A 26013-nucleotide genomic window follows, 5' to 3' on the forward strand; every position below is an offset into this window, starting at 1 on the left:
GAGGGTTCTGACTTTTTAAATTAAGATGTGAAAACCCTAACAAAAAGTTTTTAAAAGAGTAGGCTATGTATTTGTATTATTTTACACTTAAAATAGGCTACGTATATAAAAATGCTATGATGTTTTGTTAAAAAATATGCTCATTCACGTTTAACTGTGACAGATAATTCTGACAAAATTTCTTTTCAAATTTCAAAAGTAACTGAATAATTGCGCACACGTACTGATTCAATTACATTTTGAGTTAGTAAAATATAATTAGGCAGTGCCATAACAGTCAATTTAATCATCCATCACCCTGGTGTAGGCGTTATGATTGTTCTTTACACTTGCATTCCCTTGAAATGTAATGATAATGGCTTTTCTTCCCCGCGCTGAACAGCCTACATGTAGGCAGGATCAAGTATTTGAGAAGGGCTCTTGATTGTCGTGAGATCATTCGTCGTCTGTCCAGTGGCTGCAATTGGTCGCATGAACGTTTTTTTCCCCAGACTCAAGACTAAAGGATGAAATGAGGTGCAGAGCTGAAGAGCTGAGGGAATGGGCGCATAAAGACAGACAAAACACGCACACGGAGAGCGCTGTGAGCCATCTGACTGAAGCTGCGAGAAGATACGAGTGAAGTCTGACCATCACAAGACGCGGGAATTTGGACCACATTTAGATCAAGCGGATTTCACTGAAGCGAATGGTGTGAAAGGTAAGACTGCTGTCGGATTTCATCTGTTACATTCTCTACTCATTATCTGATATGCGTTTGTTAAAACAATAGCCTACAGTGAGAATTACTCAAGATGCAGACTAGAAAATATATGCGATATATTTTTGACTGTTTTGCCGCTTTTCTTTGTATTGTTATGCATTTTCTTGAATTTATTTCAGAGAATTTAATGTATAATTTTGGAAAACATTTTTAGTTAAATTCATCTCTTACACAACAAACTTAAAAGTGTGTTTAATTACAGCACAAATTTTTATATATAGCCTATATTTTTTACCCGTGAAATATTTCCCCAGCTGACGTAAATAGAAATTTTCAAACGTTCTTAAAACAATTTTATAATATAGTTTATATAAATAAGTAGGTTTTCTGTTATTGTTATTATTATTATTGCTAGTTTAATATTCTCTCTGAGAGAGAGAGAGAGAGAGAGAGAGAGAGAGAGAGAGAGAATCATTGGGATGTCCCAGACACCACCGATGCTCAAAGAATTGACTTCATGTATCCTACATCTATTTTTAAATTTAGCGCGTTTCATCTTTACTGTGCTGTTGAGAATAGAAATGAAGCCAAGGTGAGCGCTTGATGTTTATTTCAGGATTCATCATTCAGTAGCAGGTGAAACACACACACACACACACACATAGAGAGAGAGAGAGAGAGAGAGAGAGAGATTTGTTTAAATAAACAAATACAGACAAGCAAGTGAATTTAACCATGCATTGTGGGCTTTTTAAAAAGGCTTCTCTTGTAGTCCAAATATTTGACTGAAATGAATTGCTCTGAGCCTTGATAACATGGTTTTTATCCAATTTTACAGAATAAAAAGCATGCTTTGAGATAAATTAATAGTGAAATGCTGATGGACAACCATGTGCCATCCAAACAAGCTTTAATTTAAACGGTAATTAAAAGGCACATCATGACCAACAACAACAATATATGTAGAGAGGGAGAAAGAGAGAGAGAGAGAAGAAGCCATGTGTCACAACAGCTAAGGAATACTGACTTATTGAACTACATACCATAGTCTGCAGCTAACCAGCATAATCTCTTGACCCTAATTTAGACCACTGTTTAAGTTAAGTGGGGGTGCCCTCTTGAACAAGCCCAGGCGGCTTCCTCTCTAAACACACGTCAGCCTTCTTATCCGACATGAATGACAGGAGCCGTAGTGGCCTGCTTGTTCTCAGGAACAACAATGGTCCTCAGGAAGCACTTCTTACTGGCTGTCCATCAAAACTCAACAAAGTCTTTACTGTTCTTGACCAGCAGAAACTTTCCCTCCTCCCTCTCTGTGTTTCTGAAATCCCCCTGAGGCTACACAGCTTCACTGAATTCCTCCACTCACTCTCTGCTTCTCTGCCTCCGTAGGTGCAGGGCAAGCATCACTCACACGGCTGTAAGGATGCGGGTGTCGGAATCGAGGATTAAGCTGTGGTGTCCGCTTATCTTGCTGGCACTGATTCAGTTTCTCACCCCTGTTTCGGCTCAAGGTAATCGCTGTCTTCATGGTTCTGAATTGGTATTTACTCTGGTTTATTGGCTTTTGTGTGGCACCATAAAATATGAAATGTTATCCTAATCATTTAATGCATTTAGTCACAATGACCGGGTTACATTTGAATTTGAACCTTCATGCACTTTCATGTCTCCTAAGGGGACTCATTTTAGTATAACGTCTCTCAGTAAGAAAGTAAAAAGAGCTAAAGTGAGTCTTGAGGATTTTAGATGGGATAGAGATGTGGAAAAGCATTTAGTCTAACATCACAGGGGACCACAATGATAATATCCCTCAAGGCAGCTTAAAGGCTTAATTGGTTGCTCTGCTTGGAAGGAGTTTCACATTCCTCTCAGGCCCTGGAGTGAAAGGTGGAGCCTGGATCATCTTCTGGCAGTGGGAGGTTTTGTTCGGAAGATAAAGTTTGGATTACTCTTTGATTTTTTGCCTTCATTCACTCTTCTTCCCAGACTAGCACTTGTGTGATGGGCATGTGTAGTCTTTAAATTTATGCTGCCTAGACAGGTTCTTTTCATCCCTCAAATCACTGAAAGCTGCTGGTGTAATTTTAAACTGCTCAGTGGAGCAGCAGAATGGGAATAAACAAACCAAAGACTTTTAGTTAAAGGAATATTCTGGGTTTAATACAAGTTAAGATGAATCGACAGCACTTGTGGCATAATGTTGATTACCATGAAAATGAATTTCGTCTTGTTGCTGCTTTTAAAAAAGCAAAAATCTGGGTTGTAATAAGGCACTTACAATGGAAGTCAATGGGGCCAATGCCTAAACGTTAATAATACACGGTAACACTTTAGTATAGGTACCGATTCTCACTATTAACAATTTGCTTATTAGCATGCCTATTATTAGCATATAGGCTGTTTATTAGTACTTATAAAACATATTCTACATTCCTAGTCCAACCCAATACCTAAACATAACAACTACCTTGCTAACTATTAATAAGCAGCAAATTTGTTGTTTATTGTGGCAAAATTTGTAGTTAATGGTTAATTGGACCTTAAAATAAAGCACATTCTGTCTGAGTAGGTTGGAGTAATTTTTTTTTTTTTTTTTTTTTTTTTTTTTTTTGAAGTAGGTTTAAGCGTGATTTGTAAACTAATTCATTTTGGTGTTTGAATCACATAACTAGCTTCATATGTATGACTTTTCGGATATAGTAAGCTTGCTCTGTAGCTCACCCAGTACAGCATTGGACCTCTTACAGCGCTTAAAAAAAGTCTTAATAAAGAGCTGAAGGACTTGTAGAAGCAAGCTAAAATGACATGGTTGTTTAAGCATATTTGTTTTATCTCATGTTTGATAGGTTGGGTTAAGTGTAGGGTTTCATGTAGGTGGTATGTTATTTTCAGAAGTGATAGAGCATTAACCTGCTAGTACCACTCACCGGATATTTAATTTCCGAACTTCTGTTATCCATAAAATGACCACTTTTATGTTCATCTGTTCTGGAGGAAACTGAATGTGGCTTTTAGTGCACATTTAAGACATTTCAATTTGAAAATGTGCAAAAAATTATAAGCCTTAAATTTCTGCTTTTATATCCTCTAAATATTAGCCCCAAGTGCCTTGCCATTACTTCACTTTTTGCATTTTTTAAGACAAAGGATGAGTTGAAATTACTATTTGTTGTAATTAACACTATGCCACAAATGCTATCAGTTGATCTTAACTTACTGTAGCTTTCGAACCTGACATATTCCTATAGAGAATGTGTAAAAATCATTGCACTGTGTTTGTACTTGATGCGTTGGAGCAAAAATGATTGCAAATGCTGACAATGCCCTGCTGAGAAACAGGGAGTGATACAAAGCAGTATGATGAGACATTATGAAAGCATTTTAGAAGGGGCTGTATTGTGTGTGTGATGAAGTTGTGGAAAAATGAAACAAAAGATCTGAAGGTCAGCCTTAAACAGTCTGTCTGAAAGCTTGTTAAAACTCTCAAGCAGTCACACGCACAAAATAATTCACATTCGCGGTTTTAATGTAATTGTTGTTTGGATTTACACAGGCAGTACATCTCATTACAAAACCTTTAACCAAGCAATTTGTCTAGCTAATGTGTTTTTACACATTGGTGAGATGAGAAATGTAGCCAAGTCTCCCAGATTTTCATTTGGTCCTGCGTAATTCCTGTTTCTCAGATCTGTGTAAATTTACATCACATCCAACAGACTTAGACGATTGTAAAGTGCAGAATGTTTCTGACTGCTCCCGCTAAGTAGGCATTCATATTTTAATTCCCTCAACAGTGATTTTTGAGTTTGTCGAAAATAAACTTTCATAACAAGTGCGGAGCCTTCTGACAGGTGAGTAATTGGAAGCACGATGATAAAAGGATGCAGTGGATTTTGGAGTAAGAACTCTGTGATTGTCTCCAAAAGGATGAAAGATAACCACATCAAAGGCCTGCGGATTTGTGGGTGCGCGTTTCTAACATACGGACAGATACGGGACCTCCTGCTCATATTTCTCTCGTTTCAAGTTACAAGTCAGCACTTGTCACCCTTAAACCAACATTGCCGTTGTTCCTTACCTCCCCCTCAATCTCTACAGGAGTCTATTTGGCACAAAACCTTTAATCACCAAGAGCCAGGAGACGTGGATACCTGGGTGTGCTAAGACAAGTAATATTCTATGAAACTGTCATGGTACTGCTTCCAGAAATCTGTTGTGTTTTCACGCCAATGAATGTATTATGTCCTTCTTCATTGTTCATGGCTCGTGAGCAGAGTTTTCGCATTTCAACATTGTTGGAATTACGTTCTGAGTTGCGTTTCGCATACATTTTTCATTTCCGTCATGGTGTGCAGTACTGAGCTGGCACAACAACACGCTTTTCCCCTCTAAATTCGTACTACCAGGGTGGTTACTTTATACGCAGAGGATCTGTTGTGAAAAAATATTCCAAATTCTCTGGATGGCTGGATCTATATCAGTACTCATTTCATCCCACTCACACGAATGACTAAGAATTTTGACTGACACTTTCTATGAATAGAGTACAGTTTGGTGTTCCATAACTTTTTTCAAAGCTATAGAGGCACATATACTGTATAATGTTTTGTGAACTATTAGATACAATAATTATTAGATAAGTTAGGTACCTTAAATTTTAATATAGTCAAATTAACTTTGACTCTCTATACTTTATTCTCTTTACTCAACAATTAAAACAAATGTAATTTTGGATATAAACAATATGCAGTTCATTGTAGAAAGAAACTATTTTAATTATTATTTTTAATAAATGATTCATACTGTATACACGATCATTTAAAAGGTTGGGGTTGATACATTTTTTTTTAAAGAAGTCACAAGGCTGAATTTTTTGATTAAAAATATAGAAAAAAACATTGACATTGTGAAAATGATTACAAAATAACTCTTTAAAATTTTAAACTTTTTAATGGTTTAAAATAACTCTTTTCTGTTTTTATTTACACGTGATCACAAAAAATTATTTCCAGCTGGTATTACTCCAGTTTTAACTGTGACATGATTCTTCAGAAATCATTCTAATATGTTGATTTAATGCTCAAGAAATATTTTGTATTATTAGCAATGTTGAAAACAGTTGTGCTAATTAACATTTTTGTGTAAATTACATTTTGATACATTTTTTTCCCCAAAATAATTGATAAATGTAAAATTCAAAAGAACAGCGTTTATTTATTTTAATGCATCCTTGCTGGAAAAAAGTAGGCCTATTGATTTCTTTAAAAAATGTACAAACCCCAGCCTTTTGAATGGTAATGCACATTTATACATTTAATCATTAATATTGGTGTTTGGTCATTTTAGCTGCTGTAAAAAAATAAATATGGGACCATTTCTATAGCACAAGTAATATAATATAATTTATTCACATAGAAAATATATGTTTATCAATAACCACTAACAAACATTTGGTCCCAAACTAGCTAGCCCCTAGTGAGAAACAGCTTCATTTAGACTAATCTTTCAGCCATTTCACTTGCTGCCTTGTTACCAGTTGGGTAGTTTCCACTTTTGAAGCACAGAAATGTGTTTCTATATACATTGATTGATGGAAATAAGTCATGCAGTAGCTCCCCATAGACACATATTGGACAGAGTGGTGTGAGTGTCTATGAGAAAGGAAATGTTCACCCCACAGGAAACCCAGCAGTGTTCCGTTCATCAGGTTGGTGCACCTAGATTAGTTTTATGTTTTATCTCTGTCTCCTAAACTCCCTGTTTCCAATAGTATTGACCTCTGGGTTTTATTTTTTACTTATTTTCCTTTTCTGTTTTGCCAACATGGTTTTTTCATATACTTTATGTAGCACCTCAATTTCTTTCTCTGAGCAGAACTGTGGCATGTCAACAACATACTGTAAGCACAGAGAAACATTGATTAATCAATGTTTCATTACCTTACACGTGGGATGTGTGATGTTTGGGTGTGGTGATTTCTCATAACAACTGATTATGGGTCAGAAGGGTTTATTTACTTCAGTAGAAAAATGTTAAGGATTGAATGATGAAAGAAGACCTCTAATCAGTTGTTTATGGCTGTAGACACTCATAAACTGAAGTAATATGCTTTTTTGAACTTTTTAAGACTTGCCTTCCTCTTCAACCTCACTGGTATTTAGGATGCTTTAGAAAATAGCTCTTCTGACCTTTAAAAGTCACATTCTCTTCTCAATTACCGTCTTTTCATTTTTAATGAGACTGTAACTCTCTGTTCATGATTTTGTGTGCATTATGTCGGATGGACAATTAAATCATAATATTAAATCACCGTACATTTCCTAATATTAAATACCTTGCAGATTATTATAACCTTAAATCGGACACAGAGTGAGAATATGACTTAAAACATACCTTTCTTTAGATTTGTATCCAAGTACAATTTAAACTCTCAACTGAAAATGATTTATTTTGTCAAAATTTGCACATTTTCAGTTTATAATTCCTTTCTTTCCTTGCAGTTCCAGCTCCGAGAAGACTTCGATTCAAAGTCCTGAGTGCAGGCAGGCTACTTGTCTCATGGAAGGAACCAAAAGGAGATTATGAAGGCTACAAATTTATATATAATAGTGAACCAGGTAAGAAGCAATGACATTGAAACAGTGTTTTTATTTAGTTTGGATCTTTTGTGGTCAGTCAGTATTAATAAACGTAGTGGTACTATATTGTATGCATACAGGTTTGCTTTCTGTTAAATCTGTTATTAATGAAATACAGTCTCAGTTTTAGTCCTTTTCAGCTTTACTTTTGTCCTTAAATGCATTCAGACTTTCTTCACTTCCCTCTGTGAGCTTCGACAGATGTATTTGTTAACCCCCACAACATAAGAACTACTCTTTTCTTCACATACATAACAAAAAACATTCCTCTTCTGCTTCTATAATACTCCTCATAATAAAAAAAAGCAGCCAAGGTCACTCTCTGGTTTTATGTAAACCAGGTGCACTAGCCATCAGTTCTGTCAAATCACCCCTTTGTTAAACACTCACAACCTCCTTTTCTCGGGCAACAATAAGCTATGTCCAAACTCATTGTTTCTTAGAGCACATTCCCGAGCTCTGTGTGTTTTAGGTCTGGGTCCATAGAATAGATATTCATCAGCCAGTTCAGACGTTCCCAACAGATGGGAAAAGCACTCGTTTCAATTATAGCAGCTCATTTGCTGTGTTCCTATGTGCAAAGTGGCATTAATGGGCATGATAATTCTCTCTATCGGCCAGAATTGAGGTATTAAAGTGATGGAACAGGGTTGGATGAGGACAGCTGATAGTTTGCATCAGAGCGGGTCAATGTGACTCTTTTGTGATTGAGGTGAGGAATGTCTGGCTGCAGTACTTGGTCAGAATCAAGGAGGTCAGATGGAGGTCAGATGTCTGATCCAGCTGCTTGTATTTATGGTATCTGATGTCAGCTTTGTAAATGTCCAATCTTACAACAACACTGGCATCCTTAGAAAGGGCTGCAAACCCAAAAATGGCAACGCTCCTAAAATGAAACATATGACAACAAATGACTGTTTTAGTTGGAAAATTCCAACATGATGATGCTGACAAAGTTTATGCACTGATTTGCAGCGCAAATGCATTAATGTCAAATTTAAATATTTTATTTTATATGTTAGCTCAGGTAACTTTTAATTACTGCACCGATGTTTGAAGAGGCTGACAGTATAAAGTCACCTCTCATTACTAAAGTGACAGATCAGAAATATTATTTATATGATGCAACATTGCTTCCATCCAATCAATATTAATTTACATATCGTCCTATCTAAAAAATTCCGTCATGGACAGCAACTGAATATAAGTATGAACTTGGGTGGGTGATTTAGCTGTTAATTTGTTCCAACTTGATGCTGTAATTCTAGTAAACAATTGTAGTTGCTTCATATAAATATCACTTTATGGTCTTATAAGAATATGTTTGCTTGTTTGGAGAAAATGTTGTGTTAATTATGCTACCCAAACAAAGCTGACAATGTTAAATAATAACCAATAACTGCTTCATTTATTTTTGTTTAATTATTTGTATTAATATATACAACAAAACTCTGAGAAAATGCATTTTTATTTACAAATTGCCATTACCAAGCAGTCTGAAAATGGAATCATTTTACAAACTAAAAGTGTGTTTATATATCTCATATATAGCAGTTCCTGGTTCATTTTCAAATAGATAACAGCACAATAAAAGTAAAGTTATGGCTTTAAGTGATTCGCTTACTGAGTGAGTCTGTTTCAAAGAGCTAACTAATGAGGCCGTTTAGTGAATATTTTTGATTGACTCATCAAAAGAGCCATTCATAAGAGTAATTTTTCATCAATCGGACATCTCAGCTTGTACTGTTCTTGTGCAGGAAAGACTGATGTGCACCCTAGCGAGATGATTTCACACAAAACCACATTCAGACTCACACAAAGTGCCCTTAGCCACAAGAAAATGAGAGAGAGAGAGATGTGAGATGTTGAATGTGTTTAATCACTCTTGAAAAGGTATATTCTGGCGGTACTTTCCTTGCTTTAAAAGTTACATGTTTTCCCCTTGAGCGCAAACAAAATAAACTTCAGTTTTAAGTATATGTTCAGTAATAGATGTGGTCAAATATGAAAACAGAGTAAGTTTCAAATTTTGCATTGAGATCTATTTTTAGATGTAACCAAATACTACCTCAAAATCAAAATGCCCCCACCCCCACTAAAAATAAAAAACAAAAAGAAAATAAACATATTCGAAAAAGAAAAACCAACCCATTGTCCTACGTTCCCCCTCGTTTAAACAAATGAGAATTTGAGCGCTTTGATGTTGTCGTGAGAACCGGTGACAGTTTGCTGTCTGCAGCAATCTTCTTTCACTTTTCAAAATCATCAGCAAACTGTGGTTCTCCAGTTCTGACTCCCTCTGCTCTGAGTCTAACCCCAATCATGCTCCCACTACTGCTGAATAAGCAACTTCCACTCCCCTTCAATTGATCTCTTGGCAAGCCACGGGGATTTTAATCAGGATCATTGGTCAGGGATCTGAATTGCAGGGGCAGACTTCTTCATCACACTGAAGGACTGTGATATGAGTATGCCTCTGTTCAGGCATGACTGATTCAAATGCATTACATTTTGGCTGCACTTTTTAGTTCATCACTATGGTTTTTTGGTTTATTTTATTTTTAAAGAATAGATCTTTAAAGGGATACTCCACACAAAAACGAAGCTTCTCTCATTTACTCACCCTTATGCTGTTCCAGGTATATATGACTTTCTTCTATGGAACACAGATGGAATGTTGTGTTCGTTTTGTGTGGTTTTTGAAGCATCAACTTTGAGGTTTTCACTCAATCGCAGTATATGGGCTCGCAGAGATTATTTTCCTAAAATTCTCAGTTTGTGTTCATTTGACAAAAGTCAGTATGAGGGTGAGCAAATGATGAGAATTTCCATTTTTGGGTGGAGTATCCCTATAAGTTAGTGAAAGTTGTAATTTCTTCTCGGTTCACCAAAAGCAAACATTTCTTTTAAGTCAAGATCCTAGACTTTGTCACCAGACAGGGATGTCATGAAGCGAGAAAGATGAGTTTTCAGCCAAGACCTTTTTAGAACAGACCATTTGTCACTGTCAGTACTGCAAACAAACTTATGAAGTTGTTTGCTGTGCATTGGCCATAAAGAATCCACCCACAGATTGTATTTGGGTGATAACTTGGCATCACAACTTATCAGGCCAGTGCTATTCCTCCTCTGGCTCAGAGCAAAGCTACTTTGGACAGATTGTTTATTAGGCTATTTTGGATATTATGTGTTTGCTTTTGCATTAGAGAACTTGGATCAGTTTGGAAGTACTTTTAGATGTCAGAGGGGACAGATTTTGGGGTGCCCATTTTCTACATCTGTTAGTCTGTCTGTCTTTTCTGTAATAATGAACATTCTTATTATTATTAATTCATCAACAAGCGTCAGTGTTTTTTAAATCATTAATGGACAGTTTATATTGACAACTTTGTCAACCAGACGACTTTTCGCTAAGCATTTGTTAAAGGAAGTTCACAGAAAGAACTGTCTCTTTCTTTCCTTATCAGAATTAGTGATGAAACATCAACTTTGTATGAATAATAGAAATAGTGGTGTAGCCAAGAGGTTGTAGGTTTGGGCTAGTAACGTATGGAGTACTATGACTGCCACTTGAAAAGAATGTAATATCAATGTTTTAATTAAAAAAATAAAACATGAAATAAATAAAATTTTTAAATTGTGAAATAAATAGATATGTACATAATTCATATTACAATTGTGGTTATATTAATTAATTAATTAATTAATTAATTAATTAATTAATTAATTAATTAATAATTGAATTATTTAAATGTCATTGTTATAGGTATTCAGAAGTGCTTTTTACTATCGTTTTCAAAGTACCTTTCTTTATTCATATGTCAAGTTAAAAATATATGTGACCCTGGACCACAAAACTAGCCTTAAGTCGCTGGGGTATATTTTTAGCAATAGCGAAAAAAACATTGTATGGGTCAAAATTATCGATTTTTCTTTCATGCCAAAAATCATTAGGATATTAAAGATCATGTTCCATTAAAATATTTTGTAAATTTCCTACCATAAATATATCAAAACTTAATTTTTGATTAGTAATATACATTGCTAAGAACTTCATTTAGACCACTTCAAAGGTGATTTTCACAGTATTTTTATTTCTTTGCACGCTCAGATTCCAGATATTCAAATAGTTATATCTCGGCCAAATATTATCCGATCCAAATAAACCATAAATCAATGGAAAGCTTATTTATTCAGCTTTCAGGTGATGTACAACTGACACATGGTCACATATAATTAAACAGTTGACACATGAGAGCCACCAATGAACTTTCAGCTTTTTAAATTTATTTAAATTTGAATTTATTCCTAAATTTAGATTCAAAAGTTGCTTTATATATATATATATATATATACTTATATGCAAAAACATTAAAGTGTTGAAATACATTTACTATATAAAAAAAACAGCAAAAACAGTAAAATTTTGAAATATTTTTACTATTTAAAATAACATATTAATATATTTTAAAATGTAATTTATTCCTGTGATTTCAAAGCTGAATTATTAGCATCATTATTCCATTCACATGATTCTTCAGAAATCATTCTAATATTCAGATTTGCTGCTTAAAAATGTTATTATTATTATTATTATGTTGAAAACAGCTGAGTAGATTTTTTTTAGGTTTCTTTAATGAATAGAAAATTCAGAAGAACAGCATTTATCTGAAATAGAAATATTTTGTAACATTATAAATAAACATCCTTGCTAAATTAAAGTATTAACCCCCCCAAAAAAAGTACTGACTCCAAGCTTTTGAATGTATAGTGTATAATGTTACAAAAGCTTTTTATTTCAGATTAAAGCTGATCATTGCAACTCTCTATTCATCAAAGAACCCTGAAAAAATGTACTCCACTGTTTTAAATATTGATAATAATAATAAAAATAATAATAAATGATTCTTGAACAGCAAATCAGCATATTAGAATGATTTCTGAAGGATGAAATTAATTCAAATGTAGCTTTAATCAAAGGAATGCATTACATTTTAAAATATATTCAAATAAAAAGCAGTTATTTTAAATAGCATTTTCAGAATATTAATGCTTTTGCTGTATTTTGGATCAAATAAATGCAGGCTTGGTGAGCAGAAGGGTATTCTTAACAAAAAAACAAAAAAAAACCTTTTAAATCTTTTACAGTTAAACACTCCTGACTGTGTATATATAGGATTTTATGAAGGTATTCATTTATTCATTATTTTTCATGTTTTTATTCAGCAATAGCATTATCACTAAGAGCATTATTCCCTTCTGTCATTGCATCTAAAGACATGCTTGGAACAGGCTTTGATAGGTTTCTGAGTAGAAACAGACATACAAGACAGTGCATACTAACCATCCTCTCTCTGATTTCTCTGATTTGTGTCTGATGACAGGTGGGGAAACAACCGAGTTGCAAATTGCAAGGGGAGAGAATAAAGCAATAATAAAGGATTTTAATCCCAGGAAGGAGTATTCAGTCAAGGTTATAGCTGTGAGTGGAAACAGGCGCAGCCGAGCACTTCAGGGAAAATATACTGGTACGAAATACCTTGTTTCTTTGAAGCAATCCCACTGAAACGGATTGTAAGTGAAAAAAATGTGTTTGATTTGTAGTCTCCTGTGAGTTTCAAGAAAACAATGCAAAAAATTAGTGCCTTCAAAATAACAGCATCAATTTTACATAGTAACACTGTGTATACAAATACTGTATACAGGGCTTACATGTTTAAATTATTCATATACTGATATTAAAAATATTAGACAATTTTAACTGTATATTTAGTTAAAGTTATACACGGTATGTTATACGTACATGTATGGCTGAGTATTTTGGACTTGTTTAATTCTTCATGTCTCTTCAGCAGAAGACCGGAGCAGTGATGGAGACACCACTCAAACTCAAAGACTGAAAGAACCAGGACCTGTCGATGAGGGCAATGAGATCTCAGGAGGTAAAGCCAAAGTTTAACCTCCCCAGATGTTTTTATTGATCAGACTTTGCTCTTTCACAGCTTAGGAGCCTTAAAGGGATAGTTCACCCAAAAGTAAAAATTACCCCATGATTTACTCATCCTCAAGCTAACCTAGGTGTATATGACTTTCTTTCAAATATAAACGGAGTTATATAAAAAAAAATGTCCTGGCTCTTCCAGGCTTTATAATGGCAGTGTATGAGGGTACGAGATTTTGAAGCCCCAAAAAATGCATCCATCTATTATAAAAGTACTCCAGACGGCTCCGGGGGGTTAATAAAGTTAATAAAATAAGACAAATATTCATATTTAAAACTTCATACGTCAAACGCTGAAAAGCCACTCTCTCGTGAACACATGTGTGACAGTTAGCAGAAGCTAGAGATTAAGATTTATAAAGTTTAAATATGGATATTTTTCTTAAACAAATGCATCACTTTGCTTCAGAAAGCCATTATTAACCTGCCAGAGCCATGTGGAGTACTTTTACTAAGGATAGATTAATTTTTTTGGGCTTCAAAATCTCACTACCATTATAAAGCTTGGAAGAGCCAGGGCATTTTTTAATATAACTCCAGCTGTATTCATCTGAAAGAAGAAAGTCATATTCACCTGGGATGGCTTGAGGGTGAGTAAATCATGGGGAAATTTTCATTTTTGGGAGAATTATCCCTTTAATGGAGTTCTCAGGATTCTTCTTTTAAGTATCAACCTTTTTTTTTAGATGTAAATATCTTTAGTAGGAGAGAGGCACTTATTTCACACAATTATCAACAATCCATTTGCATAAGAAAACATAACTATTTTGTGAATTGGTCATTTAATTTGAATTCGTAGGATTTGATTTGTACGAAAACATATTATTTTTTTTAGAAAAAACATGTTAAGATCCACCCCTAAACCTAACCGTGAGTGTGACGTAAGCAGATTGAATGAGATCACACTTAATTGCTAAAAAGTAAACTGGCTATGAATTGGAATTGAGTGTATTGGTAAAAGTTCTGAAATTGATAGCTCAGATTACTTTCTTCCTTTCCTTGTGAGAATTTGTTGGGACATGTTTAAGTTCATATTAAAATCTCAAATTTGGGAAAACTTTGGTATCATGGGATATTTGAACACACATTGCGAACATGACGTTAAAGCTCTCGAGAAAACATGAGACTCTTTTTCTCAGGAGAAAACTTATGCAATACATGAAAATCTCCATTCACTCATTTCAGAGACAACTGAGATATTAAAGACATATCTCTTGGGGTTCTGTTTTTCTATCGGCTCTTCTCTTGTGGGTCTTCCTTTTCAAAGTCACTTTTCCTTTTATCTTTCACTTTATAACATTATAAGCTATATGAATTTCTCTATACGTTCTTCTGAGACTTATTATTGCTGTTTTTCCAGTGTGAGCTGCCCTCCTGTCAAGATGTTTCAGCCGTGCCGCTGTCAATGATGTATAAGAATTGAAACTGGCTGAAGATGCAGGGGGCATCTCTCTGTAGATCCCATCATCGCCGGTTTTTATGTCCCTGGCATACTTGACAAAATGAGCATGCTCAGGAAGTAAAGTCAAAGATGATGTTCCTGTCTGAAAGTTTCTGCTGATGTCTCTCAAGGCCAGACCTTAGTATCTCAGCCCAGTCCAATATAACAGCAAGTTGTTACAATTATGAGGGCATCAGTGTACACAAAGGAATATATGCTGGAGTTTTGACTGAAAAGCTATGTTACAAAGTATAGATGAAACCGAGGAGGTTGAATGCGAGAGTAAGGTTTCTGAACTCATGACCGACTGTGCAAGAGATGCGTCTCCAGCCCTTCTCATTTGGCTTTATGCTCGGCTCAAAAGAGAGATTCTGCTTTGTTTGGCCGTGAACATTGATGTTTAGTGGGTGTAAAAACAGCCAAGGCTGCTTGGAGGCTGAAATGTGCTCTTGAGTGAAGCATTTAACTCGGGTCCCTCTGTAGGATGGCTTTTGTGCTACATGGTCTTGCATCTGTTGTTCGGAGTCTTTAATTTAGGACACCTCTGTGTGCCTGCCAAGTGGCAGAGGTTTGAAATTGGTAAGTCTCACACAGACCTTAGCTGTCCTGTTTTCCTCTTCAGATTGTTGTCAGAGTTGGCAGGATTTGGCACACGGACTCCAAGTGGGTGGTGGAGCTATGATTCTGTTCAGTTCTGTTAAGAATGACTGCACACTTTGATTATGACTGAGCACTAATTTGATTCTCTGCTTAAGATCTCATTAGCACAGAATAACAATGAGATAATATTCAAAGCGAGAACTTGAAGATGGGAATTGCCACAAGAGGGTTATCGCTGGCACAAGGCATATTCAGACAGATAGATGATGTCCTGCTGCCTGTATCTCTGTGTGTGTGTGTGTGTGTGTGTGTGTGTGTGTGTGTGTGTGTGTGTGTGTGTGTGTGTGTGTGTGTGTGTTTGTGTGTGTGCTGGTGGGATGGGATGGTGGGCTATCACAAAATCAGACTCTTCTTTGATGTGCCATCCCTGGGAATTTTCCCAAGCAGGCAGAGTTGAAAGTAAATGGTTAGACTATCTGAGGATCTGTGTCATCAGTGTGGGCTGTGAAATGGTACTTTGAGCTCAACAAAAAGGTCAGATTTTTATATCTCTTCCCAATCCTCTAATTCACAAATAAGCATTTCCAGAAGCAAATTGAAAGGTGGCATAAACACAAAGCTGTTGCTTTTTATCTTCTCACCAAACAGGTCTTTATGGGATGTCTATAATTGTGTTTCATGTTCAACATCTGTGGTTATATATGAGGCGAAGAAAAAAATTGTAGCTGGCTGTGCAAATTACAATTTTGCAGTCACATGAGCAAACAAACACTTAAATGGCAAGCAGTAATTCTGATATAAGGCTACTGCACATTTCCTGACTTTCCAGAAAATCACTTGCTGCTCATTTATATTCATGAGCCTTGAATATTTTTTTATTTTTTTTTGTCAGAATGACCTTATTTTTTTTTCTTTTAAGAATAATGAACACAGCAGGGATGCATTAATCAGATCGAATTAATAAAAAGTAATTAATTTCCACAAAAATAATAAGAACTAAACATTATTAACAAGAAATGTTTCTTGAGCACCAAATCAGCATATTAGAATATTTTTTTAAGCAGCATGCGACACTGAAGACTAAAGTGATGGCTGCTGAAATTCTACTTCCCACCACATGAATAAATACAGTATGTATTATAAATATTTTGAAATAGAAAACAGATATTACATTTTAATAATATTTCACATTATTATCATTTTTACTGTATTTTTGTTTCAGTAAACATAAGAAACATAAGATTTATTTTTGGTCTTTATTTCGGTTAGGACAGTTGTAGAGAGAACAAGAGTGAAGTGGGAGAGAGACGGAGGTGGGATCAGGAAATATCTTGAGTCAGGACTCAAAGTTGTGTTGTCTGTGCCACATGTCAGAGCGCTGCCAACGAGGGCATCAGTTCCAACAAACATATGAGACTGTTTACAAAAAAACGTGAAACATTTTTCTGACCCCAAACTTTTTTTTTTTTTTTTTTTTTTTTTTTCAGATTCAGAAGAATTTTTATTCATCCAAGTGAATCAAATCTTTAGAATCGATTGACAAGAAAGATTTGTTCACACATTTGTTCAATGACTGTTTCTTCAGGTTTCATTGTTACACAAGTCAGTGGCAACAATTGAGCATCCTTTTTTGCCTTTATTTCGATAGTACAGTTGGAGAGAAGACATGAAATGAAGTGGGAGAGAGAGACTCAAACTTGGGTCGCCTGAAGCACAGCCGTATGTTCCCCACAAGGCCGTCGACTCCGGCACAAATTAGCATCTCTTGTGTGTTATGAGTAATTATTTGTTGACGACTGAAACAAGCTGACTCTTTCTAGTCATTGTTTTCTCCACAAATGACCAAAAATCTGTTATTTTCACCTGCATACTTCAAATTTTGTGCATGATTTTACCAAGCTAGTCAAAACGAATTAGAGTTTCAATAACGTTGTCATGTTCTTTAAATAATGTATGGTCATCAGTCATTTTTATCACTCAGAGTCTCATTCACACATAAAGTCAATCAGTCTTTGAATGCAGAAATATGATTTTAGTAAAAAAAAAAAAAAATGTCGAGATTGATGTGTACATTTTAAAGATTCAGTCAAAAAACATTGATCAAAAATGATTGTTTAATGAGAAAGGTATTCAGAATGCAACTTCCACTGTCTGTGCATGATAGTCTTTGTCTGGGCTTGCTGGAAAAGGCGGTGGGGGTCAATGGTCAGGTCTGTTTCACACAATCCCCCTTTTCCCACCCTCCCTGATAATAGTGTGAGAAGAAAGGCCTGATAATGCTCTTTTCTGACCTTTTTTTTTTTTGCCAGAGGGCAGGGCACTGGAGTAAGGTGAGAGGGCTGTTATTTAGGAATTCAGTACCTGAAGCCACTGTAATCTACAGAGAGATGATATCACTCCCTGAGAGAACCCAAGGTGACTGCATGGGGGACGCTTTGCTTCACCTCAGATGACCCTTTTTCTAAGAGAAATTGGCCTTACTTGATGGTATTTTTAATGTGAGATTTTTCACACAGGGAGGCGCTTTTAATAAGCGATCATTGGTGTAGAACATTATTCTTGGAGGTGCTGTATAAGGTGCAGATATGGCTGTCCTTTAAAGCGCTCCGCTGCCCTGCATTAGGGTGTGCGACGCACTGGGAATGCTAATAATGTCTATTTTGGCGCCGGTCTCAGGTGGCAGGTTGCTGAGGTAGGCAGTGATAAGGACAACGCTCTGGATCTTCCTCACAAGGAGGAAGGAGCTCCAGGACTTTCTCTGAAGGAGACTTTCGGAGTGTGACGTCTTATCAGGCCCCGCGGCCCGCTGGTGGAGGGAGCCGATAGGCAGAGCGTTTGGCTGCGATGAAGCAGCATGTCAAATCATAGATAGGCCACTTTTTTGGTGTGTCAGCTGAACTACGACTTAAAATTTGAATGCTGTACACATCTGCCTGGAAGTGTGTTTAGGATTACTTCTATATGACTAGAATGCATTAAAATTACATGTCATTCCAATTCATTTAATATTTAGACTAATCACTGATTTGTGCATTCTTCGGTAAGGCTGTCAAACACGCACAGCTTGATTTACACAAGTAGGATGTTTCTGGATCTAATATCTGTTGTCGTTCCTGGAACAACATTGCTATGATTAGCCTACTTTATCTGTACTACTTAAACACAAGCAGTGATTGGTTCTTAATCAGGCAATCAATGAATATTGATCAAGGACGTGGTCAAACATGGTCACAGTGATTCTACAGTAGTAGTAAACAATAGGCTGTGTTTAAACACATATTAGTTAAGACATTATTGTATTTAACAAATAATTTAATTATGTTTAAATAATTGTATTTAATAACAAAAACAATAATAATAATTATTATTATTGTTATTGGGGATCATGAAATTTCACTTATTCAATTTTGTGAGTTTTTGATATTGGTTCTAATTCCTCTTAACAATTAGATTAATAAGATTATAATTAATAAGATTATTTTATTATTTTTGAGGATAAAATATAAAAAATAAATAATTACCATAATTTGGATCATACAGTAAATACAATTTAGAACTAATCAAGACTAAACAAACAAACAAACAAACAAAAAATTATCTTTCATTCATTCATTTTTATAATGTGCAACTGACAAAACAGCCAAAATATATATGTTTAACTAAGTTGTCATATAAAGAATGAATTAGTATCTACACAAGTTAATTTTGTATGTCTTAAATTCACTAAAAATAAGATTAATTTGTTCAGGAGTCATTTAAAAAACCTTAGTCATGCTGTATGATTTGGATTCATTTAAAATAACCTACTCAAAAGCGTTGTTCGTTTAAGAATCTGTACAATTTTGATTCACTAAAAGAACTGATTGATTTTGTTTGGGAATCTGACAGCACTAGTCAAGCTGAATGGATTTGATTCACTAAAAAGAACCTACTCAAAAGAGTCATTAGTTAGAGAGTCTGGTGTATGTTTAAGAATCTGTATGGTTTTGAATCACTAAAAGAACAGATTCAAATAAGTCATTTGTTTGGGAATCTGACTGCACTGGTAACACAATATGGATTTGATTTTCTAAAAATAACCAACACCAAAGAGTCATTCATTTAAGAATATGCATGGTATTGATTCACTACAATACAGATTCATTTGTTTGTGAACCTGACTTCAGCGGTTGCCCTGTATGTTTTTGTTTCATTAAAATTAAATCACTCAAAGGGTCATTTGTTGATAAATCAAACTAGACTGATGTATATATCCAAGCTGTACATTCAGTAGCTGTGCTGCATTGCCACTAAATAATAATAATACAGGAAACATTCCATTTGCATCAACAATTTTATTATATATATTTTTTTTTTCTAGTAAAATCATCTGCCTCAAACACAATCGCCTAGTACACAAGGACTATTTCTCTGTTTAAAATTCCAACCTTATTGCTCGTTCAGCGCTGCAGCCGTGCCCTCTTAATCTTCTGCTGATTAAGTGAGTATATGTGGAATCTGTTTTGTGATTAATTTGTAGTAGCACTGGTGTAATCACATCAACCATATTGCAAGACAGACCGCTGATCTTTGCAGTGCCAGATGTGAAACTAAAGGCCATTACAGCCGCTTAGCACCACACAGCTGCCCGCCTGTCCTTTCGTCCATATAAGCAAACAAACTCTAGATGGGCCAGCTGTTTATTAAGGCCTGATTGAATTTTTCATTACAACTACAGTACTAGGTCAGGAAGTCCACAAAAGACCTGTTATAGGCATTGGGCAGAATCCGCGTGAGTGAGGGATCAACTGCTGTTGACTTCATTTCAATAGTGCTGTTTCGGTTATGGCTGTCTGGGGACTGAAGGTTCGGATTAAACTGAAGCTGTTAAGGGGTTTCTTTAACCTCTAATCTAACATTAAAGACAAGTCAACGTCCAATCCCACTGCAAATTTTGGTTTCTATGACCCCTGTTTGTTTATTACTCTCCGTTACCACAAGCTTTTGAGTTCCTGTAGATGTTCCTGCAGGAAGTAACTGTAAATTACATCCTCCATACATGAGGCTATTGCAGAGGGATGCCCTGGTTCATGCCTGATTTAATATCCCTTCCTGTAATTAAGAGAGAGGGCAGCTCAGGGCCATTGAGGCACTGATGTAATCTTCAAGAGTTGGTATGATGCATGGAGAGCGGCATATTTAATCTCTCTCTCTCTCTCTGTGTGTGTGTGTGTGCAAATCTGCATTTGCTACATGCGGTCTCAGCTGCAAACTTTCATTGAGCAATTTTGAGATGAAGAGTTGCCGTTTATATTGGACGTTTCACATTGTCACATTGCCACGATGTTTCTCTTCAAACACGTAGTGAGAAGATGTAGAGCAGATCCGACAGCTGTAACATTGTCAGCGGTACATGATTGTGTCATTCTGATGATGAGGTTACTGATGTGAGAATTTATTGCTTAGGACAGATTTTTTTTTTTTTTGTAGTATGTACCAATTGGAAGTGCCTGTGGTAATGCATGTGAAAAAATATATACATTATCATGCATAATCAGTGTTTTGTCTTATTTTCCTATAAAAATATAAATAAAACTACTTTATAATAACTTATATTTATTATAGTACCATTTAAAAGTGGTAATAAGATTAATAAGATTAACAAAATTAGGTATGTTGCAAGTTGAATATGTATATATAATTTTATATAATATATAATAATATATAATTTATTCATTAATTCATTTATTTTATACTTTTTATATATTCAGTAAGGATGCATTGAATTGATGCATTAAATTGAAGGCAATAATATTACAAAAAAAACTTTCAAATGACTTTCAAACTTTCAATCTATCCATCCATCCATCCATCCATCCATCCATCCATCCATCCATCAATCAATCAATCATATTGGAAATCCTGACTGCCTTTGTCTCTCTGTCCCCTGACCAACTCTGTCCAATTTTGGTTCATTTTCTTTTGCTATCTTTTCTTTCATTTTGCTCGTCAACATCCCCATTCATCTCTCACCTTGCATGTGATCTGTGGGATGTCTGATGCGCGCTAATAAAAGTCTCAGCTCAGGTGTGTGGTATTTACAACACACTGCTCTAGTGTGGTAATAAAACCTCCGCTTCAGTGCCGCCCACCGGGGGGAATCAGTAATAATCCAGCAGGGCATAACTCTGAATATATGTGTGGAGCTTGTCCTCTGCTCAAGCACCATTAAGCATCTGGGAGTATGATGTGTTGGTCCCTCTCCGTGAATTCATACGCCTGGGAGGAGTACTTGGCAGCGATTCAAGGTCATTAAGATTTTAAATCGATCTTGGATCAAATTGTCTTTAGGGAACAATCCAACATGATAATAAAAAGAAATTTGTGTTGAAACACTGCAAAATTATTGTTTTAATCAGTTCTTGGTTTCCAGTAAAAATATGTTAACGTCCTTAAAATAAGTTTAATGTGAGAACCAAAATTTCTTTATTTCTTTTAAATGTATTTATGTATACATTTTAAACATAAATCAAAGTGTAATAATGTTTAAACCATTGCTAATTTTTTAATTCAGTGTATTATTATATTATATTTTCTCTGTAGTGTCGTTATTGTTAACTAAAACTATTACAATTATTATATAATTGAAATAAAGCTGAAATAAATTAGAATTGAATTTGAAATTAGAAATGTTACATTGGTAGCTAACTAAAATTTAAAGTTGAGGTACTAAAAAACAAACTGTAATAAAAGTAAATTAAATCTAAATAAAAATATTTTCAAAGAAATTACTAAAAAATTTTAAAAAGTTAATTCAAAACATTAATAAATAATATAATAGTATATAAATAATACAAAAAAAAACACTGATTTGATTTTCCAACAATAAGTTCTAATGTCTTATACATTGTTTATTTGTATGTAAATAAGGTTTTTGTAGATTTTTTTTAAATTGAAAAACAACACCAAAAGAATTCAATTTAGATTAAGAAATTGAGCTTTTGCAACATACTTTTTGCAGTCAGATTGAAGCTGACTTGCTTCTTTTCAAAGAGCACAAATTCTCATTATATTTTAATAGATATAGTGCCCAAAATGGGGGCAACCCAACAAACAGCTGTTTAAAGCTGTGTTGGGCGGCTAATGGATGACTCAATAAAGAGTTCTCCTCTGACACCTCGCCCATATAAAGTGGCAGCACTCGAGGCCTGAGGGGAGGCACAACACGAGGGCAAACTGATATTTTCATAACATCTGCCAAACCATTGGGAGGAAGCACACTCAGGCTCTAAAATTTATCGCCACGTTAATCTCCAGTGTTATCATTTATTTAGGCCCTGCCCTCCTTCAGGATTTAGTAGTGCCTCTGGTCATTTTTTCCAAGGACTGTTTTTTATGATGCACATAGAGATTTGGTGTGGTGTGGGTTGGTTTGACTGGCAATTGATGAAACACCGAGTTGGTTAATAGTGGCACTTGTGGGATAGCGATCCTCTGTCCTGCCCTTCACCCGCACATGAGAAGAAGGTCAGAGATCAGACCGCACTGAAGCTAATGTAGGGTGCTTCTGAACATGAAAAGTAGTTCACTCATTACAGCAGAGGACACTGAGGTGGGCTTTTCTCGCTCTTTGTTTCTCATCCACATTCTCTCCCTCTCTGGCAAAAATTCCCCATGCTCACATTTCAAAGTCTTGCACTAAATGCTAAAGTGCGACATCTCTCAAATCTGTTGCTGCTTTTAGACTTTCACCCTGTCTGGCCTATAGCTTAATGAAAATGAGTGCTAATTAACCCCTGTGAGGATCGCCCATAATGGCTGTTCGGGATGTGCCAGTAAAACTGATATCTGCTATGACTGCAACATGATGATGTAATGGGGTACAAGTAATGGATAATGTACAGTCAGATGGTCATTATCGCAAAACGACCCCCTACAGGGTGATCAAGACCTCAGCATGAAGTAGCAGGGTTTATGCAGCTCCTAAAAAGGTCTTAAAAAGTCTTAATTCACACAATTCTGAGGTTATAAAGGTTTTAAATCGGGGGAGAAAGTCTCAAATTCATGAAGTCATAACATTAAACGTTGCATACATACAACAGAACATATGAAGTTTGTTTTCTGAGAATTGGAACAAAATTAAATAAATAGTTACACTTTAGTATAGGGACCAATTCTCACTGTTACTTATTAGCGTACATATTACTAGCATGTTGGCTGTTTAGTAGTACTTACTGTATAAAGCACATATGAATATCTTATTCTGGATGACCATATTTTAGATAGTTTGATCCGACCCAATACCTAAACGTAACAACTATCTCACTAACTATTAATAAGCAGCCAATTAGGAGTTTATTGGGGCAAAAGTAGTAGTTAATAGTTAATAGTGAGAATTGGTCAAGTGTGAACAAATGAATTTATTTAAAAAAAAAGAAAGAAAAAAATAACTGTCAGTGGGGTAACATACCCCCCCCCATGAATTAAATAGATTTTTCTAAGCCCACAGGTAGATAATTTTTCCTGATTTAACCACAAATGGCAACTCGATCAATTTCTCATAAAATAAGGCTTTTTAACTTTTTTTGTTTTGCTTCTCAAGTAAATGTATCCTGAGTTAAGAATCTTTAGACATTTCCACTGGAAAATAAGACAAAAATATAGAGGAACCCATCACTTTTGTAGAGTGAACAGAAGGTAGAGTAATAGTTATTTCAGTATATAAACTCTGTAAAATGAACTGAAATCTAATGGAGAAGTGTTGAATTTTGTATTTTCAAACTGTGAAGCATTGCTAATACAAGACATTTACATTTAGAGACATACTGACATATTGCGTTCCATTAAACTTACTCCTGAATTTTTATTTAAAAAAAAAAAAACTTACTAACTTTACTTTCATATACCTTCATGAGTAGACAAATCTTATATTATCATGAATTGTTTAAGTTTGCTCTGATAACCAGCTGAGGGTATATTGTCCAACTTACTTGAGAGCTACTTACCAAACAGATAGATATATGAGACACTAGATAAGCATAGTGTAGATGCAGGACATAGGCACTACAACCACCCCCACCCCCATCCCCCACCCACGTCTTGCATTTCAGCCTCTGTAAAAATCTGTGATTAACTTAGCTGTCAGCACATTTGTAAATCTGACTATGTGACACTCTTAACACTGCTGCAGTAAGTTATCTGAGGTGATTTGCCTCTATATTCTCCCCTTTCCAGTAGTCAAAAAACTTCAAAGATCGTTGCATTAAGTATTACCCATTCCTCACACTGGCAGACCCAGTAGTTAACATAGAGTGGCAATATTCAGAGCACTGCCTCACGCGCAGCTGTCACACACTTCATCTTTCATCCGAAGTTTGCAAACCCTTACCAAAAAGTAGTATACTTCAAGTTTATTTTATTAAGTATACTTAAGTAAAGTTCAAGTATATTTAGACTTTTTGTAAGTATAAGTCAAGTATACTTCAATGTCATTTTAAGTATATTTCTGAGAAGTACATAAAGCCCATTTCTGAGAAGTACATAAAAAGTAAACTTAAAGCATACTTTCCTATTTTTAGTTTAAAAGAAGTATACTAATAGCAAACTTGAATAAACTTCTTTTTCTTAAGGGAATGCTTTTCATTCCAGTAAAATACAATAAAATTCAACCAAATACAGCACCATTACTGATAAACACTTATTGAAAAACTTACAAAGTTGTCAGGTGAGCAAGATTCAAACTTACAACATCTAAAGGGATAAAAGTCAGTGGAGCCCAAACAAGAATTGACTTTCATTGTGTGAACAAACGAAAACAAGACAAAAACAAAATAAACTGAAAGTAAACGAATGGAAAAGAAATAATATAAAACAAAAACAACAACACAAAGCAAAACAAAACAAAACAAAACAAAACATAAAACAAGACAAAACCCTGAACAATACGAAAATAAAACACTAAACAAACACTTAACTAACAATTCTGATGAGTCAGAATGAAGTATTTCAGAAAGCTGTATAATAAAGCAATTTAGGCCCCAGATTCCAACACTTACAGGACAAAAAAAAAAAAAAAAAAAGAGATGGTACCTTTCAAAGGTATATATTAGTACCTAAAGTTTACATATTAGTACCTAAATGGTACATATTAGTACCACCCCAGAGACAGCTTTTGTACCTTTTTTTGTGAGAGTGAACGCATCTCTTATAGGCTCTATAATATTTGCAGTTTGCCTGCTTAGAGTTAAATCAGAGAAAGTGTACTACTTTGCTATGTTACTTGAAATATGTACAGTTTAGAGTCACTGGATGTTTTATAATGTTTCTAAATGGTGAGATTGATGTAATTTATTGAAAAATCTGAACACAATACAGTCTGAAATATTGATTATCCGTCTGCATGGATGATATACCCAACAGAGGCTCATTGTCTGAAATAAACTTCTAGAAGTTATAAAAGTTCTGTTGACCATCGATCTCTACGTGTGATGCAACTATCTTCGGCGAGCTTTGACAAGCTGAGACAGGCTCTCTTCGTAGCCACGATTACCCAAACTCTGTAGGTTTCTGTTTTATATTTATTTGTAGCTATAACATCACTTCTCCTCGTGTGAGAGCCTGTTAGCAGATGCTGTATATAGTGTGTTGC

At 35.1% G+C, this 26013-nt stretch overlaps 1 protein-coding gene across 6 annotated transcripts in view; it reads left to right on the plus strand.

The window, feature by feature from the left end:
* Positions 1 to 337: 337 nt before the first annotated feature.
* col14a1a (collagen, type XIV, alpha 1a) overlaps positions 338 to 26013 on the plus strand; it is a 115525-nt gene continuing 89849 nt past the window's right edge. For 3 of the 6 annotated variants that reach the window (XM_042740700.1, XM_042740703.1, XM_042740704.1), the window contains exons 1-5: positions 338 to 700; positions 2096 to 2217; positions 7207 to 7323; positions 12729 to 12872; positions 13197 to 13286. In XM_042740700.1, coding sequence (XP_042596634.1) covers positions 2130 to 2217; positions 7207 to 7323; positions 12729 to 12872; positions 13197 to 13286 — 439 coding nt within the window. In that variant the 5' untranslated portion in view covers positions 338 to 700; positions 2096 to 2129. The remainder of the gene's footprint in view (positions 701 to 2095; positions 2218 to 7206; positions 7324 to 12728; positions 12873 to 13196; positions 13287 to 26013) is intronic. The other 3 variants (XM_042740701.1, XM_042740702.1, XM_042740706.1) reach the window with 3 other exon arrangements.

The sequence above is a fragment of the Cyprinus carpio genome, chromosome B16 (genome assembly GCF_018340385.1).
Source record: "Cyprinus carpio isolate SPL01 chromosome B16, ASM1834038v1, whole genome shotgun sequence".
Lineage (NCBI taxonomy): Eukaryota > Metazoa > Chordata > Actinopteri > Cypriniformes > Cyprinidae > Cyprinus > Cyprinus carpio.